Here is a 17,948-nt window from a genome sequence, read left to right on the forward strand (position 1 = left end):
AACTCTTGCATAAGGAATTAAATGGTTTTTCATGAAGCTGATATTTTAACAGGTCAGAAAGGGTTAAGAATGAAAAAGAAGTATTACTTACCTCTGTAAACCCCCTACCATTGCTATTCCAACATTGCTTCAATCCTCCCTGCTCCATACTTCCTTCTGTAGCTTTATACACCAGAAGTGCCTGGCAAGCCGTGCTCAGTAATTGTCTGACTGTGTCTTTCTTTGTATTCCTGATGTGTAGAGCCAAGATAGGAAATGGAGAACAGCGGGACTGGAGCAGCGCTGAAGCGGCAGAGGTGGAGGTCTTGCAGATGGGGTTTTAACCCTTTCTAATCATTTTTTTTCTTTAATAAAACTGGAAAGCCCCTATATATGATTAGCACTATAATTATTACCTCTGGGCCTACTTCTCCAGAAGTCCCTCGAACACCAGGAGGTCCAATTGGTCCATTAGCTCCTTGATTACCTTCCCTACCAGGAGGTCCAACTGGACCTGGAGGGCCCTACACATGTAAAATGATAAACTGTGTTGTAATTATTCCAAATTATACTTGTTGTACCAGCAAATGACTTTAAATAAAGAACAATATATAGTAAATGTGGGAAATATAAGATAAATCTTACTCTGGGACCAAAAGGTCCAGGAAGTCCAGTTGCTCCTTGTTCACCAATAGGACCCTGCAAAGGTGAAACAGGCACATAAGAAACAACAGATAAAACATCTGAAATGCTATGGTTGTACTAATATGCATTTTAATTTATTTATTTATTTTTGTTTAACAGATAATGCATACAAATTTAGATTTTATATACGAGTTAGCATTGCATTGTGTCAGGATTACCATGCATTATAACTGACCACGTCATACTGTAATAGCTACTGTACATTAAAGGGAGCCTGTCACCAGAATAGGCATATTGAACTATTCACATCCTCACACTGGTTACCCTGCCAACGTTCAGAAACTGGTCTACCTGAATTGTCTAACTTGTGTTTTTGTGTTAAAAAATAAACTCTGAAAAGTACTTTATAGCATGAACACAGTGCTAGTGGAGTCAGTGGGGCGTGTCACTGACTGAGCCTTCATGCTGGCAATCTTGCCCGTCTTGCTATTAAAACCTAACCCTTCTTCTTGCGCAGGTGCAAAAGCACTGCTTTGCTGTACCAGACGCTAACATGCAGGATAGAAAAGGTAGGCTGTAACAGCAAGGCAGGATGGATTGCCAGTTTACTCGACTCATGCAGAGATATACCCCAGTGACTCCACTAGCATCATATTTTTCAAAGTTGATTTTTAACAGAAAACACTTATTAGATAATTTAGGAAAAAATGTTTTGATATGAGTACCTCAAAATGCCCATTCTGGTGACAGGTTCACTTTAATATAGCAGTTTTAGTCAATGCATTGTATTTCCATGTATTGTAAATTGTCAGTGCCAGTGTACAATGTTTTTTAAGGTGAAGAAAATCTAATTGTGCCTCTCTCTGTAAATAACAAAAAAAAACACTTGCCGTTTTGCTAATATTGTTTAACCTCCTAACAGTCACATTCAAATTTTTAACCCCTTAGTGACAATTAATTTAAGCCTTAAGGGCCAATAATATGTCCTCCTTTGTGTTCCAGCAGTCAAACTTTTAATTTTTTTTCTTCAAAATTATTTTTTTTGTTTTGTGGGATTAGTTGTTGTTTTTTTAGGAACCATTTGGAGGTATATAAATTTATAAATATTAATACAGCAATTTTAACATTATATTGTGGAATTTATTTATGGTGTTCCCTGTGTGGTAAAAATAACATAACTTTATTATTTGGGTCACTACAGTGATGATGATGCCATATTTCGATATATTTTTCCTTATCTCCTACAGCATGCTCCCTCTCATCCTCCATACTGGGAGGGGGGGTTCCTTTAACTACTCATATCTCTGGTTTGTTTGAAGGCTGGCATTCCAAGCTTTCAAACAATCTCAGAATGTCATCATTATCTTCAGTACATGGGAAGATATCACTGTTAGAAATTGTGATACAATGAATACAGCTGAAAGTGAAAGTAAAAGCAGGTTTTACCCACAGCTATTCTAGCTTTCAAATAAGACCAGTGCCATGCTTCTACTGCTACCATTCAAGAGATATCAGCAGCTAAAGCACCCCCTTCCACTTATGCAGAACAGATAAGTACCTTTCCCCCAGCCAGATCCAAGCCTTGTCATCTGAAAGTCCAAATGAAGGTAGTAGTGCAAACAGCAGTAGCAGCACTCGTCGTCTGGCCAGCAGTAGTTTTAGTAGTGGTAGGTCACAGTTCTCCCTGACTGGAACCACATTATTATTTAGGACAAAGAGGGTGAGACTGTGTATAGGATAGCTCACTCTTTCTCTCATTCACAACAGGATTATGTCAGGGTCACCTGAATCTGACACTGTGCCTGGGGGTCATAGCATTCTTCCTGCTCCTCCGTGCAACCCAAGAGAAGCCTTTCAGTTTCAGTTGCATCCTCTCTGTATTTACTGTTCCCTCTTGCCTCCCAAATCCCCACCACACACCATGGAAGATACTCAAGAGAGTCTCCCTGTTGATGATTCGTATGAGAACAGTCAGTATTTGGACTGCCATGAGGAGGAGGAGATACAGACAGATGTGAGGGACCCTATGTATAACTGTGTTGGCAGTGTTAATGGTGGTGGCGGTAGGGGAAAAGGTAATAAAAGTGACACTCAGGGAAAATACAGAGTAGGGAATTGGCAGGGGGGCCAAGATTACATATCACAGTCTGATAAAAGCGGTGGGGAGGGTGAGGACTATGACGATGATTGTGTGTTGGATAGGACCTGGGAGGATAAGGAATAGGAGCTACCATTGGAGGAGGAGGAGAAGTCCCTTGTGCAGGAGGACAAGGCTGAGGCAGGATGAGCAATCATTTCAGTGGTGGGGGGGGGCAAAAGAATAGGGTCCTCGGGCACACTGGCTAGAATGACAAGCTGTATGCTTGCTTGCTTATGTAATGGCAGGCATATCTTTACCATAAAGCAATTTAATGAGTACTGGATAGTCATGCTTTTTGACCCTTGCTATCAAAGCAAATTGGGGGAATGTTTTCCTGTTGCGGAAAGGGAGGCCAAGTAGCTTTATTACCATGCCCTTCTGTTTATGAAGCTTGCTACATCTCTTGGTGAGCAGATGCCTGCGGCTGATGTGTCTCTCTGGGAGACCCCTCTCTGTCCCCCCGCCTAGTCATCCATCTCTGCTACACAAGCAGTAGAGGCTGCAGCAGCAGTTCAGTATCATCAACATGATAGAGCAGTTTTTCCATGTGTTACAGCAGGCTGACGCAAATCAGCCTACAGAGATGTACAGCCTGAACAACCAAGTATATTTCTACCTGTCCCATGGCCTTTCTCTGATGCATACTGTTTTCCCTGACCCTGTGGACTTCTGGGCAGTTAGAATAGAACAGTGGTTGGAACTGGCATAGTTTGCTTTCTCTGTACTGTCTTGTCCAACCTCCAGTGTCATCTCAGAAAGAGTTATTAGAGTGGCAGGTGGAGTTGCACCCAAATGGGCAAGATTGTCCTCCACAAGTGTACAAAACATCACTTTTGTCAGAATGAATGAGGCATCGACCGTGAGGATTTTCACACACCTTTGGCTGAGGCTGATGAATAGATCTCCTATTGCTGATTGTGCCCCTTCTTGCCACAATTTTTTTCTGATAATACTGTGTGTGTCCCTTTCAGCACTGGCCAATTTTCCATTTTTGCATTTCCGATTTTCACTCCCAGCCTTCCCAGAGCAATTCATTTTATTTATTTTTGTTGTTGTTGATGGACATGTTAGACTGCCTAATGTCACCATTTAATGTTGCATATGATGTAATGGGAAGCTGGAAAAAAATTCCAAACAAGGTGGTATTGGAAAAAAACACAATTCTGAAATAATTATATGGGTTTCATTTTTACAACTTTAACTATGCGGTAAAACTGACCTGTTTACTTCATTATATGGGTCAGTACAATTACAGTGATACCACATTTGTATAGTTTTTCTTGCTTTTTAATGAGGAAAAAAAAAATCTTTGGAAAAACTTTGGAAAAAAATATTTTATTCTTTGTAATATTCTGCCCTGACTAACTTTATGAACTTCATTAATTTTTTGCAGGGCAATCTGTTTTTCAGCGAGACTATTTAGGAGTGTGTATGATTTTATGATTTGGAGATGAAGTGAAAAAATAGTATTTTTTTTTCCGTTATGGCGTTCACTATACGGGATAAACATGTTTTTGTATTTTTAAAGGGCATCTGTCAGCAGATTGGTACCTGTGAAACTGGCTGATCTGTTACATGTGCACTTGGCAGCTGAAGGCATCTGTGTTGGTCACATGTTCATATGTGCTCTCATTACTGAGAAAAATTATGTTTTAATATATGCAAATAAGGCTCTAGGAGCAGTGTAAACATGATCATGCCTGACTGGCCTTGTCAATCAAAGTGCAGAGGGCATGGCAGTTACAGAGAGAGCAGAGTCCCTCAGTGTAACGGCAACACTCCCATTGCTCCTAGAGACTCATTTGCATATGTCTTTTTTTTCCCCAGCAATGCAGGCACATATAAACATGGGAACAACACAGAAGTCTTCAGCGGCCGAGCACACATTCAACAGGACAACCAGTTTCATAGGTACAAAGCTACTGACAGATATCCTTTAGGCCTCTTTCACACTACCGTTTTTTTTTCCGTTTTGCAGTCCGTTTTTTGCGTTCCGTATACGGAACCATTCATTTCAATGGTTCCGCAAAAAAACGGAATGTGTTCCGTATGCATTCCGTTTCCGTATTTCCGTTTTTCCGTTCCGTTGAAAAGATAGAACATGTCCTATATTTGGCCGCAAATCACGGTCCGTGGCTCCACTAAAGTCAATGGGTCCGCAAAAAAAACGGAACACATACGGAAATGCATCCGTATGTCTTCCGTATCCGTTCCGTTTTTTGCGGAACCATCTATTGAAAATGTTATGCCCAGCCCAATTTTTTCTATGGAATTACTGTATACTGTATATGCCATACGGAAAAACGGAACGGAACAACGGAACGGAAACGGAACCACAACGGAAGCAAAAAACGGAACAACGGATCCGTGAAAAACGGAACGCAAAACACTGAATTCAACATACTGTAGTGTGAAAGAGGCCTTAACAGTATAAAAGTTCTGGGACATGGCAATGTCTATAATTAGGGATGAGCGAACTCGTGTTTTAAGAGTTTGAGTTTGGGATTTGGATTTTATTACAATTCCGATATGCATTCCGATGGGGACGCTAGCCTGGGGGTTAGAATATACCACCGGATCTGAGTTTTTGAACACTTAGATCCGATGGTATATTCTAACCCTCAGGCGTTCCCATGGTGAAGGGGACGCTTGTCGGGGAGGAGTATGCCAAAGTAGAAAAACTGTACAGATTGAAAAAAAAAAGACGAATATTCTAAAAAACAAATGTATTTGATATAGTGCTATATATTTGTTACTTAAGCAGGGAAGAATCATGACTTCAGATGGAAAAAAATGACAAATATTTTAAAAAATGAATATATAGCACTATATTCTATAGTGCTATATATTCGTTTTTGACTTACGCCTGTATTGATTGTGTAATATTCGCGATCATTACCTTGCCGATTTTTCGAGTAAAAAATAAGTAGAATATGATGAATATTCAACGAATAGTCGACAAAATATTTGTGAAATATAGCAAATTTGAATATGACCCCTGCCGCTCATCACTAATAAGCATCAGGTGTCTGCTGTGTAAAACAGGTTGTGGCGAGCAGGTGTATGACAGCAGTCCTAAAGGGATTAAACACTAGCTGCCCCCAATAAGGGACACTTTTTGGAAGGTGTTTCTATGAAAAAGCTTAGCACATGTGACGGCAGAGCGTGTTTTCAAATGCTGTTTGTTAACACCATCAACCATGCGTTTACCCATAGCTATATATGTATGTCAGTGTCACTCTCAAACTATTTGCTATTGTGTTAAAGAGCTTATAAGTGCTAAGAAAAAGCAAACATTCGTAAAAAGAAATGAAAAAGATATAAAAAAATCTAAGGAGATCTCAGAGTGTCATATACCAAAAGTGACAGCATTTTGTATACCCATCACAGAATTTAATGAGTGTTTTTTTTCCCTCAAGCGGTCAATAGAATTTGGAAAAATGTGGCTGGGAAAATGAAAAAAAATTTGTTTTTATTAAAATGTTACTTTAACCCCAGAATTTTCATTTTCAGAAGTGGTAGCAGGAGAAAAAAAGAACAGACAGTTACATATTTTCTCCTGAATATGGCAACACCCCATTGTGTGGTTGTAAACTGCTGTATGGGCAATTGGCATTGGACATACCACAGGGCTCAGAAGGGAAAAAGCATCATATGGATTTTGGAGACCGTTTAATACGCCTACAGTAGAAACCCCCAAAAAAGACCCAATTTTTTAAATTACACCCTTCATGAAATTTTTGAGGGGGTGTAGCGAGTTCTTTGACCTTATAGGCATTTCATCGAATTTCACGTGAAAGCTCTTGTATGGTGACATATGACGTCATCACACACCACGCGAGGTTTCACACTGGATCTTCTAGCAAGCTGCCCGTGGCGGCCTCTTAATGCTCAAAGGGACAAGATAACTAAAATGTTATTGTTTTTTTTTAATGATCCACCCCTGAAAGTCCTTAATATTCATCTCAGATGCCATGATCAGTGATGAATGTGGCATCTGAGGGGTTCAATGAGGGGGGGGGGGAGGCCACACTACTTAAATTGATAAGGGGGTTCTACTGGGTGTGGAAATGCCATAAATATGGTAATAAGCAGACGTATGGGAACATGGTAAGGCTCGGAAGGGAAGGAATGCCATTTGACTTTTTGGAGTACAGATTTTGTTGGAATGGTTTTCAGGTGCTACATTAGAATTTCAAAGCTCCTGAGGTACCTGTACAGTGGAAACACCCTATAGGTGTCCCTATTTAGGAAACTACACCACTCAATATATTTATTAAGGTGTGGATTGAGCATTTTGACACCATAGGTGTTCTGCAGGAATTAATGAGCAGGTTGGATTGGTTTACAGGCACCATGTTGCTTCTAAACAGCCTCTGGGGTAGTGGTACAGCCATTTTCTAAGAATCATATTTTTTTAGAAAAATTTCTATTGATAGATCTGTATGATTGCTTATTTTCCATTACTGGTTCTATTTTGGGGTACGTGAGATGTTTTGATCACTTTTTATTTAGGATTTTGGGAAGCATGGGTTTTTTGGGAAGCATGGGTTTTTTGGGTTTTCTTAGTGTGCACACTGCATGAAAATTGTCATGTTATCTTTATTCTGCTGATCACTACAAAAATACAGAGATACCAATTTTCTATATTTTTTTATACATTCTATCACTTTTACACAAAGCATTTTTTTTTTACATCATGTTTTTGGGTCACCATTTTCTGAAAGCAAAACTTTTTTATTATTCTAACTATTGTCTTGTGTACATTTTTTGCAGGATGAGGTGACATTGTCATTGGTACCATTTTGGGGTACATAAGACTTTTTGATACCTTGATTTTATGATTTTTGGGAGGTGAGGTGACAAAAAAATGGCTGTTCTGGCATAGTTTATATTTATTTATTTATTTATTTTTTTAACGACGTTCATCGGTTGGGGTAAATCATGTGATATTTTTATAGAGCCAGTCGTTACAGATGTGGCAAAACTAATATGTTTATTTTTTTCAATTTTTTTACATTAGTTAATAACCCATTAACTAATGTAAAAAATAGAAAACAAAAAAGATAAGGGTAAATAGTGCCAAAACTTTTTTTTTTTTTTAATAAAAACACTTTTTTATATTTTTTTTTATTTTTGTCCCACTATAGAATTTAAACTTTTAGGGTATGATCCGTGTTTCAGTGCAGTACAGTATATGTTGTATTATATTACACTTACAGTTGCCTTTGAGAACTAGCCTGGGGGCTGAGCTTCATAGGTTTCTGTACATGGCAGGCCCGGAGGCCTTTGTAAGGCTTCAAAGTGTCATGGCAACCATTGGCACTGTGCGATCATATTGCAGGGAGTTGATAGAGATAGAGAGGGAGCTCCCTCCCTCTGTATGCCTTTTAGATCTTGTGATCAACATTAACCATGGCATCTAAGGGGTTAATCTGCTGGCATCAGCATTTTCAGAAATGCCAGTGGATATAACAGGCAGCCCGCTGCACTCACTTGAATAAAGTCAGGAAAATAAAAATATATTAGTGTACTTTAATCTGCAATTTTTAAATAACACTTACTGGAGGACCTGGAAGACCTTGCAAACCAGTGAAACCTCGATGACCCTTTTGTCCTCTTTCTCCACGTTCACCATTGTCTCCTTTATCACCTTGAGGTCCTTGTGGTCCCTTTTATGAGAAACAAAAATTAACCCTTGTTTTACATAGATTTGATGCTACCAATCAAGTTAAAGTTCAATAGCAAAATACCTGATAGCCTCGTTTTCCAGCTCTTCCTGGGGGACCCATTGGTCCACGAGAACCCTAGAAAATAATAGAAATTAGGCTAAAAATTGATACATTTATGCAATATCAACAGACATACCATATCTATAATTGTGTAACTGTTCTATCCTAACAAAAAATAACATTAAAAGATGTATACAATAACTTACTGGTGCACCTCTTGGTCCTGCTTCCCCTGGTGCACCAACAGGTCCTGGTGTTCCTGGAGCACCTTGAGCTCCTGCTAGACCCTCAGGCCCTGGATCACCACGATCTCCCTAAAATTGTAAATTAAAATCACAAAGCCAATATAAAAATATGTTCCAATATATTTTTTGCTGCATATTTTAAGCTAAAACGAATGTCATCAAATGACACCAACAATCAAACTTTGAATTATACTGTGTAGTATGTCCAAAATGGCAAATATAGCAAAACTAGATATACATGTAAAAATCAGAACACTTACACGCTTTCCTAGAGCTCCATCACGTCCAGGTGCACCGTCATTTCCAGGTGGACCCTAAAAATTTTCATATTAGCATATTACTCACTCAATAGTTAAATTTCATTATATTTAATATTGTTATCTGATATCCTTTGAACAATCACAGTCAGTATTATAAACCTAAAGTAAATTCATTTGCTATGTACTCTCAGTACACAGATTATTTCCACATAAACATATAATAAGAAAATGGTATTATTGAATGAACAACAATATAGCTTATTAATAGCTATCTATACTTGAGGGATATGGACATGAAGAAATAATCTCTAAACAGGACTGTAACTTGATATTTTTACTTTTCAGAGGGATGCATTTTCAATGCAATGTGTAGAAGCACGCATAGCAACTAGCAACACGAGTCTATTAGAAAAGGAAGGCCTGCATTTACCTCTGCACCTGGCTCACCAACAGGACCATTAGCACCAGGAAGACCAATAGGACCAGATGGACCTTTTTCTCCTGAGGATCCAGTAGGACCTAGTTTTCCTGGAGACCCCTGCAAAGGTAAACATTAGAGATGAGCGAAGTTTTGAAAAATTCGATTTGGCTGGTTAGCCAAAGTTTGACAAGACATTAGATTTGTCACAAATTAATTTGTCACAAAACGCTATGTTAAAACACTTTTCAGCCTATCAATATATGGGACCGTTTTTAGCGACCTCTTAGACAGAATTGCATCAGTCTAATAGCTGTTAAAACTGTCACAAGCTAGTGCAATACGGCCTTTTGGGTTTCCCCCAAAAAAATTCACTCAACTCATCCACTCGCTTGTGCAGAAGCAGTCTGGTCCTCTCTTTAGTGGAAAAGACCTGAACTGTGAGCATGCAGTGTTGTCATCATGCTCAGCGCAGGTCCTTTGGCAGGTTTTTTCCACTCAAGAGTGGAGCGGACTGCCTCTCGAGAGAATGTGAGTACGTTTTTTTCATTATCGCTAAACGCAATAAATTTGGCTTTGTGGTGAATCAAATTTTTTCCTAAACTTTGGATCAAATTCCAATTCGGATGCTTTGATTCACTCAACATTAGTAAACATAAAATAATAAGATCTTGTTAAGCGCATGCAAAATAACACTAAATATAGTCAACATTTATTCATTTATTTCCTAACAAATTAAACCCTTCCAGTTATAAAAAATGGCGCCCGCTCACAAGTGCAGCTGGCGCTATAGCTGCTGGGTTTCTGTTGTGTCATAAAGTAGACACCCGGGACTAATGTCTGCAATCTGCACTAATGCCGAATGCAGACATTTAACCTCTCAGATGCAGTATCTGAGAGTGCAAAACCCTTAACCTGTTTAGGACATAGGGCGTACTGGTACGCCCTGATGTCCTGGTACTTAAGGACACAGGACGTACCGGTACGTCCTATGTATTTCCGATCACCGCCGCTCAGCAGGCGGTGCTCGGAACCCGGTGCCTGCTTAAATCATTGAGCAGGCACCTGTGGACAATGCGCCGGGGGGTCCTGTGACCCCCCCTTGTAAGCGATCGCAGCAAATCGCAGGTCAATTCAGACCTGTGGTTTTCTGCGTTTCCGGGTTATTTGGGTCTCTGAGGACCCGATAACCCGGAACAGGATGGTGATCGGTGGTGTGATAATACACCACCAATCACCACCCTGCGATCCTGAGAGGTGATGTGACATCAACTCTCAGGATCACCTCCTTTTGGTCGGCTCGACGTCCGGCCACTGTTAGCGCATCGCACACCCCACCGCTGATCAACTTCGGACAGTTGATCAGCGATTATTTTTTTTTTTTCAATTTTTTGCCATTCTTTTAGTTATTTTTTATTTTTTTGTCTGTTAGCTATAGGGCAAAGTTTGTGAACACCCGTGCCCCCACACACACGCACACTGAATAAAGATTTACATGCACACACACACGCAGACACACACTCCCCTATGGCCCGCCGGATGTTCTCGGCCGAGGATGCATACGCCCAGCTTGCCTCCGACTCCGAGAGTCCCAGTGAGGACGAGGATTACCCCACTTTCTTTTTGTCATCCGCGTCCTCCTCATCATCTAGCGATGATGATGAGCCCCCAAGGAGGCGGAGCAAGGGGACCGCCATGCTAGGGACCCTGTGGCCCACCCTAGTACGAGCAGCTCTGGGGCTCGTACTAGTTTTCTGGCCCACCAGTTAAATCCACCGGAGCCCCCTGCCGGTGAACTTGTTTGGTGTACCCCAGAGCGTTTTGAGCCCATGATTCCTGATTTTGTAGGCCAACCAGGAATCCAGATTTCCACAGTGGGCTTCACTGAATACGACTATTTTAGTCTTTTTTTCAGTGACCACTTTGTAAATCTAATGGTGTAGCAAACAAACCTGTACGCCCAACAGTTTGTTCAACACCCGGGCTCCTTTTTGGCTAGGCCCGGTGGCTTGACCCCGGTCAGTGCAGCCGAGATGAGGACATTTTGGGGCCTCGTGCTGCACATGGGCCTAGTCAAGAAACCTAGGGTCAGGCATTACTGGAGTGGGGACGTCCTCTACCAGACCTTACTTTACAGTACGGCAATGACACGCTCCCGGTTTGAGGCCATCCGGAAATGCCTGCATTATGCAGATAATTCAGCATGTCCCCCCCAAGGTGATGCTGCCTATGACCGCCTGTACAAAATGGGAGACTCCTTTTCCGCCAGTATGTTCCCTCTAAGTGGGCAAGGTATAGCGTGAAGCTGTACAAACTGTTTTGTGTGTCTGAGGGACGAGATTCCCGTATTCAACCCCCACAATGTCCCCCCACTCTGAGTGTTAGCGGGAAACTTGTGTGGGACCTTCTGCACCCACTGCTAGATAAGAGTTACCACCTGTACATGGATAACTTTTATACTAGTATCCCCTTGTTCCAGTCCCTCGCCGCCAGATCCACGTCCGCTTGTGGGACCATGCAGAAAAATCAACGCAGCCTCCCTACCTACCCCCTCCAGGTACCTATCCCCAGGGGTGAGACCCGTGCCCTTACCAGTGGAAACCTATTGCTGGTCAGATATAAGGACAAGAGGGATGTCCTTGTACTGTCCACAGTTCATGGTGATGGCAACACCCCTGTCCACGTGCGAGTTACCACGGCAATGGTCCTCAAGCCCGATTGTATTGTCGTCTACAATCGGTATATGGGAGGAGTTGATCTCTCTGATCAAGTCCTCAAGCCATATAATGCCATGCGCAAAACCCCGGCATGGTACAAAAAAGTTGCGGTCTACTTGGTACAGGTTGCCTTGTACAACTCTTTTGTGCTGTCCCGGAGTGCTGGAAAGACAGGGACATTTCTTCAGTTCTATGAGACAGTCCTCAAGGTCCTGATCTTTTCTGACCGGTAAAGAGCAGGCCGGTGTACCTCAGGTACTGGAGGCGCCCTGACCAACACTTTCCAGGTGTGGTCCCCCATACTGGACGAAGGGACGTACCCCCAAAAAAGTGCAGAGTGTGTCACAGGAGAGGGATACGAAAGGACACCACTACTCAGTTTGACACGTGCCTCGATCATCTGGACCTCTGCATTATTGGTTGCTTCAGGGAGTACCACACTTCCATGGAGTACTAAATTTAGTACTTAATCAATTTTTTTCCAATAACAAAGCAAGGGTTAATTTATTACCCTCATACTGCAGTTTACACCCCATATGTGGTTGTAAAACTGCTGTATGACCAAACAGCAGGGCGCAAAAGGAAAAGAACGCTGTATGGTTTCTGTAAGGCAGATTTTTATGGCCTTTTTTTGGCACCATGTCCCATTTGAAGCCCCTCTGATGCACCCCTAGAGTAAGAACTCCATAAAAGCGACCCCATCTAAGAAACTATGCCCCTCAAGGTATCCAAAACTGATTTTACAAACATCATTAACCCTTTAGGTGTTCCACAAGAGTTATTGGCAAATGAAGATTACATTTTTGAATTTCTATTTCTGGTAACCTTGCCTCACAAAAATGTAATATAGATAAACCAAAAATCATATGTACCCTAAAAATAGTCCCAACAAAACTGCCACCTTAGCCCGTAGTTTCCAAAATGGGGTAACTTTTTTGGAGTTTCTACTCTAGGGGTGCATCAGGGGGGCTTCAAATGGGACATGGAGTAAATAAACCAGTCCAGCAAAATCTGCCTTCCAAAAACCACACGGCGCACCTTTCGCTCTACGCCCTACTGTGTGCCCGTACAGTAGTTTACGGCCACATATGGGGTGTTTCTGCAAACTAAAGAATCGGGGCAATAAATATAGCATTTTGTTTGGCTGTTAACCCTTGCTTTGTTACTGGAAAAAATGGATTAAAATGAAAAATGTGTAAAAATTTTTAAATTCTCAAATATCATCCCCATTTGCCAATAACATCTTGTGCAACACCAAAAGGGTTGGCAAAGTTTGTAAAATAAGTTTTGAAATTCCTTGTGGGGTGTAGTTTCTTAGATGGGGGTCACTTTTATGGAGTTTTTACTCTAGATGGGGGAATCAGGGGGGCTTCAAATGGGACATGGTGTATATAATCCAGTCCAGCAATATCTGCCTTCCAAAAACCATACGGCACACATTTATCTCTATGCCCTACTGTGTGCCCCTACAGTAGTTTACGGCCACAAATGGGGTGCTTCTGCAAACTACAGAATTGGGGCAATAAATATAGCATTTTGTTTGGCTGTTAACCCTTGCTTTATTACTGGAAAAAATGGATTAAAATGGAAATTCTGAAATGTTATCTCCATTTGCCATTAACTCTTGTGGAACACCTAAAGGGCTAACAACGTTTGTAAAATCAGTTTTAAATACCTTAAGGGTTGTAGTTTCTAGAAAGGGGTCATTTTTTGGTGGTTTCTATTATGTAAGCCTCACAAAGTGACTTCAGACCTGAACTGGTCCCTAAAAATTCGGTTTTTGATTTGCTTCTAAACTTCTAAGCCTTGTAAAGTCCCCAAAAACTAAAATGTCATTCCCAAAATGATCCAAACATGAAGTAGACATATGGGGAATGTAAAGTAATAACTATTTTTGTAGGTATTACTATGTATTATAGAAGTAGAGAAATTGAAATTTGGAAATTTGCCATTTTTTCCAAATTTTGGGTAAATTTTGTATATTTTGTATAAATAAAAATGATTTTTTTTTACTTCATTTTACCAATGTCATGAAGTACAATATGGGACGAAAAAACAATCTGAGCATGACCTGGATAAAAAAAAAACGTTTAAAAGTTATCACCACTTAAAGTGACACTGGTCAGATTAGCAAAAAATGGCTGGTCCTTAAGGTCAAATATGGCTGTGTCCTAAATGAGTTAAGCAATGTGCTTCTGGGCATGGAACAGCTCGCAGTGGGGAGCCATTCATTGTCTGTGAAAGACTGGAGCCTACTGAGGCTTGATGGCTTTTACAGGTATATTTCAATGTAGACCTGCAGGTGGAAGTGCTACATTGCAATAAAATCAATCTTTTATTTGTCAATCGATTATAAATTGAAGTGGCAATCTAACAATTGCATAATGTTAAGCCCTTTGGGGCCCAAAAGAAGGTGAAAAAAAGTTTTAAAAAATAGAAAAAAATAAAAAATTCAAATCACTTCCCTATTTCCCAGAAAAAAAAAATATATCAAATAAATAGACATCATAGGCATTGCATCCAAGAACATCCATACTATTAAACTTTAACAGTATTTATCCCATATGGTACTAAAACATAGGAAAAACTATTTATATGGTATCATTGTAATCGTACTGACCCAGAGAATTAAGGCAATAGGTTAGTTTTACTGCATAGGGAACACGGTAAAACTAAAACAAAAAATAATGTGACGGAATTGTGTTTTGTTTCCAAATTCCATACTACATGGAATTTTTTCCAGCTTCCCACTACACTGTATGTATTATTAAATGGTGCCATTAGAAAATACAACTTTCCTGAAAAATGCAAGCCCTTATACAGCCATGTAAATGAAAGCATAACAAAAAAATGGGCTTTGGGAAGGCAGGCAGCAAAAAACAGAAAATTGCCGAGTCCTGAAGGGGTTAATTATGTTTTGGCAAAAGGATCAAGCATTTTATTTTGATTCTGTATATACTTCTCTACTAAATTAATGAAAACCGTAATCTAATATTTGTCATGCTGGAACCCTGCTTCACTTTAATATACAGTGTAATCACATATCAATCTCCTCCTTAGGGCTCATGCATACGGCCGTGCATACGGGGTGCCAGCTGTGTGCACTCCGCATCAGGGATGCAGTGCGGAAGCACAGATCGGAACCCCAAGGAAGTACAAAGTAGTGCTTCCGTGGTGTTTATGGCCATGCCTCCGCACTGCAAAAAAGTTGTGCATGCACCATCGAATGCTGATCGCGGACCCTATTCAAGTGAAAGGGTCCACGATCCACATGTGGCTGCCCCACTGTCAGTGCCTGTGCATTGCGGACTGCAATTTGCAGTCTGCAGGACGGACCCGGCCAGCACACGGTCATGTGCATGATTCCTTAGGCTGGGCACAATTACAACAGTTACACCTCTTTTCGGCAAATATCACATTTTACTTTTGACTTCTAATCTGTTGGAGAAGTTTCATAACGCCTCTATCGTATTAAACCGCATTACTCATTTCAATATATCTAAAAAGAATGAGCAAGAAATTAAACTGTGGTGATCTGCCAGAGGTCAATAGCTTGAGAAACAAATGCTGGGTAAAACCCAAATATTTCTGACTGTAAATCCTCCTGAACTAATTATCCATAATGCATTAAAATGGAACATATCCATAAAATGTAAAAGCTGCTGTATTGTTTATTGTATACAACTGCACTAGAATACAGACTTCCTTCTCCTTGCAGACCTTATATACAACTAGGGATTTTATGTGCTAAAAACTCCCACAGAGTCAAACAGTAATATAAATCATGTAAAGCTTTTGTCAGGATACTCACAGCTGGCCCTGGAAGTCCAGGCATCCCTCTTTCTCCCCTTTGACCGGGCATTCCAACTATACCCCTTTGACCAGTTGTTCCAGATGGACCTGGTGGGCCATCAGGACCCTGAACAAAATAGTTAAATATTGTTAACTATTCAAAATTCTTCAGCGCAACAACATCAAAATAAATATATTTACACATATATATATATATATATATATATATATATATATATTTTAAAATATGCTAATTTCTACTATATAATTTTTACTTTTAACTTTCTAACTTACTGGCTGTCCATCATCTCCAGGATCTCCTTTATCACCAGGACTACCAGATGGGCCAGAAGGACCTCTGTCTCCAATTCTTCCATGAGCACCGGGTTCACCACGTAGACCTGGTGGACCTTCCTTTCCTGGATCACCAATGGGACCAGGAGGACCAACGGCTCCCTAAAAATATATAGATTTATATCTTAAGTACAGTAAAACTGTTACTAATGCCAAAATAGATACCCATGATACAATTGATCAATATAAATAAAACACATTTTGAATATCTTCAGGGTTTACTCACAGGGGAACCAGGCGGGCCAACTCTTCCAGCAGATCCAGGGAATCCTGTTGCTCCCTAAAAAGTTATAAAGAATTATAGATGTACTATACATATATATATATATATATATATATATATATATATATTTATAAAATTGTATTACTTACAGGGGGCCCTTGGGTTCCTCTACCACCCTTCAGTCCAGGCACACCATGAGGTCCCTAAAACAACATTTTTACAAGTAAAAAAAAAAACTGATTCTAGTATTTAGCAGTGATTTTAATTAAATTACTTAGATTATTAGTATTCTTTAAGGAATATGTGCAACTGGATACTTGTATAAAAAATAATGTACCATACATAATACTGTATAGGCTACCCTAGGAAGTACTGAACATGCTCAAAATGCCATCTAGTAAAAGCCAACCTACAACATTTTATATGGGACAATCCTTTCAGCCAACCAATATAGTCTACAAAGCACTGACAGATACAGATATGTTTAATCTCAACTTTTATAAAATTTACATAAAAGGGTTTTTCAGGACTTACTTATTGATGACTTGTTCTTAAGATAGGTTATCAATTTCCGAAGCTCTGGCATTGAAACTAGACATCAGAACTATACTGCTCCTTTCACCATGTAGTGGCCAGTCCTAGTTACTGCAACTCTTCTTCCATTCACTACACAGTGAATGAAACTTTGTAGTTCGAGCAACTGGTTTGGGTGCTGCAAACAGCTGATTGGTGGGGGCACCAGGAATTGGACCTCTGCTAATTTGATATTGATAATCTATTGTAAGGATTGCAATTTCAATCCTTTGTGCATGTGGGGTTCATCATACACGTACATCATTTGTGTTAGGGGGTTGTATGGAACAGAGTCACGAGCTGAGCTTGCTGCATACACAGCAGGTGCCAACTGTATAATTCAGCAGTGAACGGGACTTGAGATGACTCCAATGCTAGCCATTTAGCCTCACAGATGCCACTGGCAATTGTGACTGTGGCATCTTAGGGACTAGGTAAAGGGATGGGGTTTCCTTTATTGTGTAATCATACAGTGACATCAGTTGCTTTGGTAGCCTGGGGCCTTGTGAAGGCTTCCAGGTTTGCCAAAGTAAGATATCTGTCAATATTCCATAGACTGCAATATGACACTATTGCAGTTGGATCTGGTAATTTCTAATAATGCTGCGCTTGTTGGAAAAGTTACTGTTCGAGAAACACTAGGTAATAGTGACCACAATATAATTATATTCCTCCTAAACTATAAGAAGAAAATGCTGTCAGGCAGAGCAAAAACACAGAATTTTAAAAAGGCTAATTTCCCTGGGTTGAGGGCAGCATTTGAGGGCATAGACTGGGAGCAGCTACTATCACATAATAAGGCCTCATGCACACGACCGTTGTGTGCATCCGTGGCCGTTGTGCCGTTTTCAGTTTTTTTTCGCGGACCCA

The 17,948-nt window shown here is 40.3% G+C and overlaps 1 protein-coding gene across 1 annotated transcript in view; it reads right to left on the reverse strand.

Annotated features, from left to right (window-relative positions):
* Positions 1-17,948, reverse strand: part of COL5A2 (collagen type V alpha 2 chain) — a 260,308-nt gene that overhangs the window by 46,524 nt on the left and 195,836 nt on the right. Inside the window, exons 40-50 of the mRNA XM_044302642.1 lie at positions 16,655-16,708; positions 16,509-16,562; positions 16,223-16,384; positions 15,948-16,055; positions 9,432-9,539; positions 9,002-9,055; positions 8,703-8,810; positions 8,518-8,571; positions 8,329-8,436; positions 625-678; positions 396-503 (exon numbers count right to left, since the gene is read on the reverse strand). Coding sequence (XP_044158577.1) covers positions 396-503; positions 625-678; positions 8,329-8,436; positions 8,518-8,571; positions 8,703-8,810; positions 9,002-9,055; positions 9,432-9,539; positions 15,948-16,055; positions 16,223-16,384; positions 16,509-16,562; positions 16,655-16,708 — 972 coding nt within the window. The remainder of the gene's footprint in view (positions 1-395; positions 504-624; positions 679-8,328; positions 8,437-8,517; positions 8,572-8,702; positions 8,811-9,001; positions 9,056-9,431; positions 9,540-15,947; positions 16,056-16,222; positions 16,385-16,508; positions 16,563-16,654; positions 16,709-17,948) is intronic.

This window comes from Bufo gargarizans, chromosome 8 (assembly GCF_014858855.1).
Source record: "Bufo gargarizans isolate SCDJY-AF-19 chromosome 8, ASM1485885v1, whole genome shotgun sequence".
Classification (NCBI taxonomy): Eukaryota; Metazoa; Chordata; class Amphibia; order Anura; family Bufonidae; genus Bufo; species Bufo gargarizans.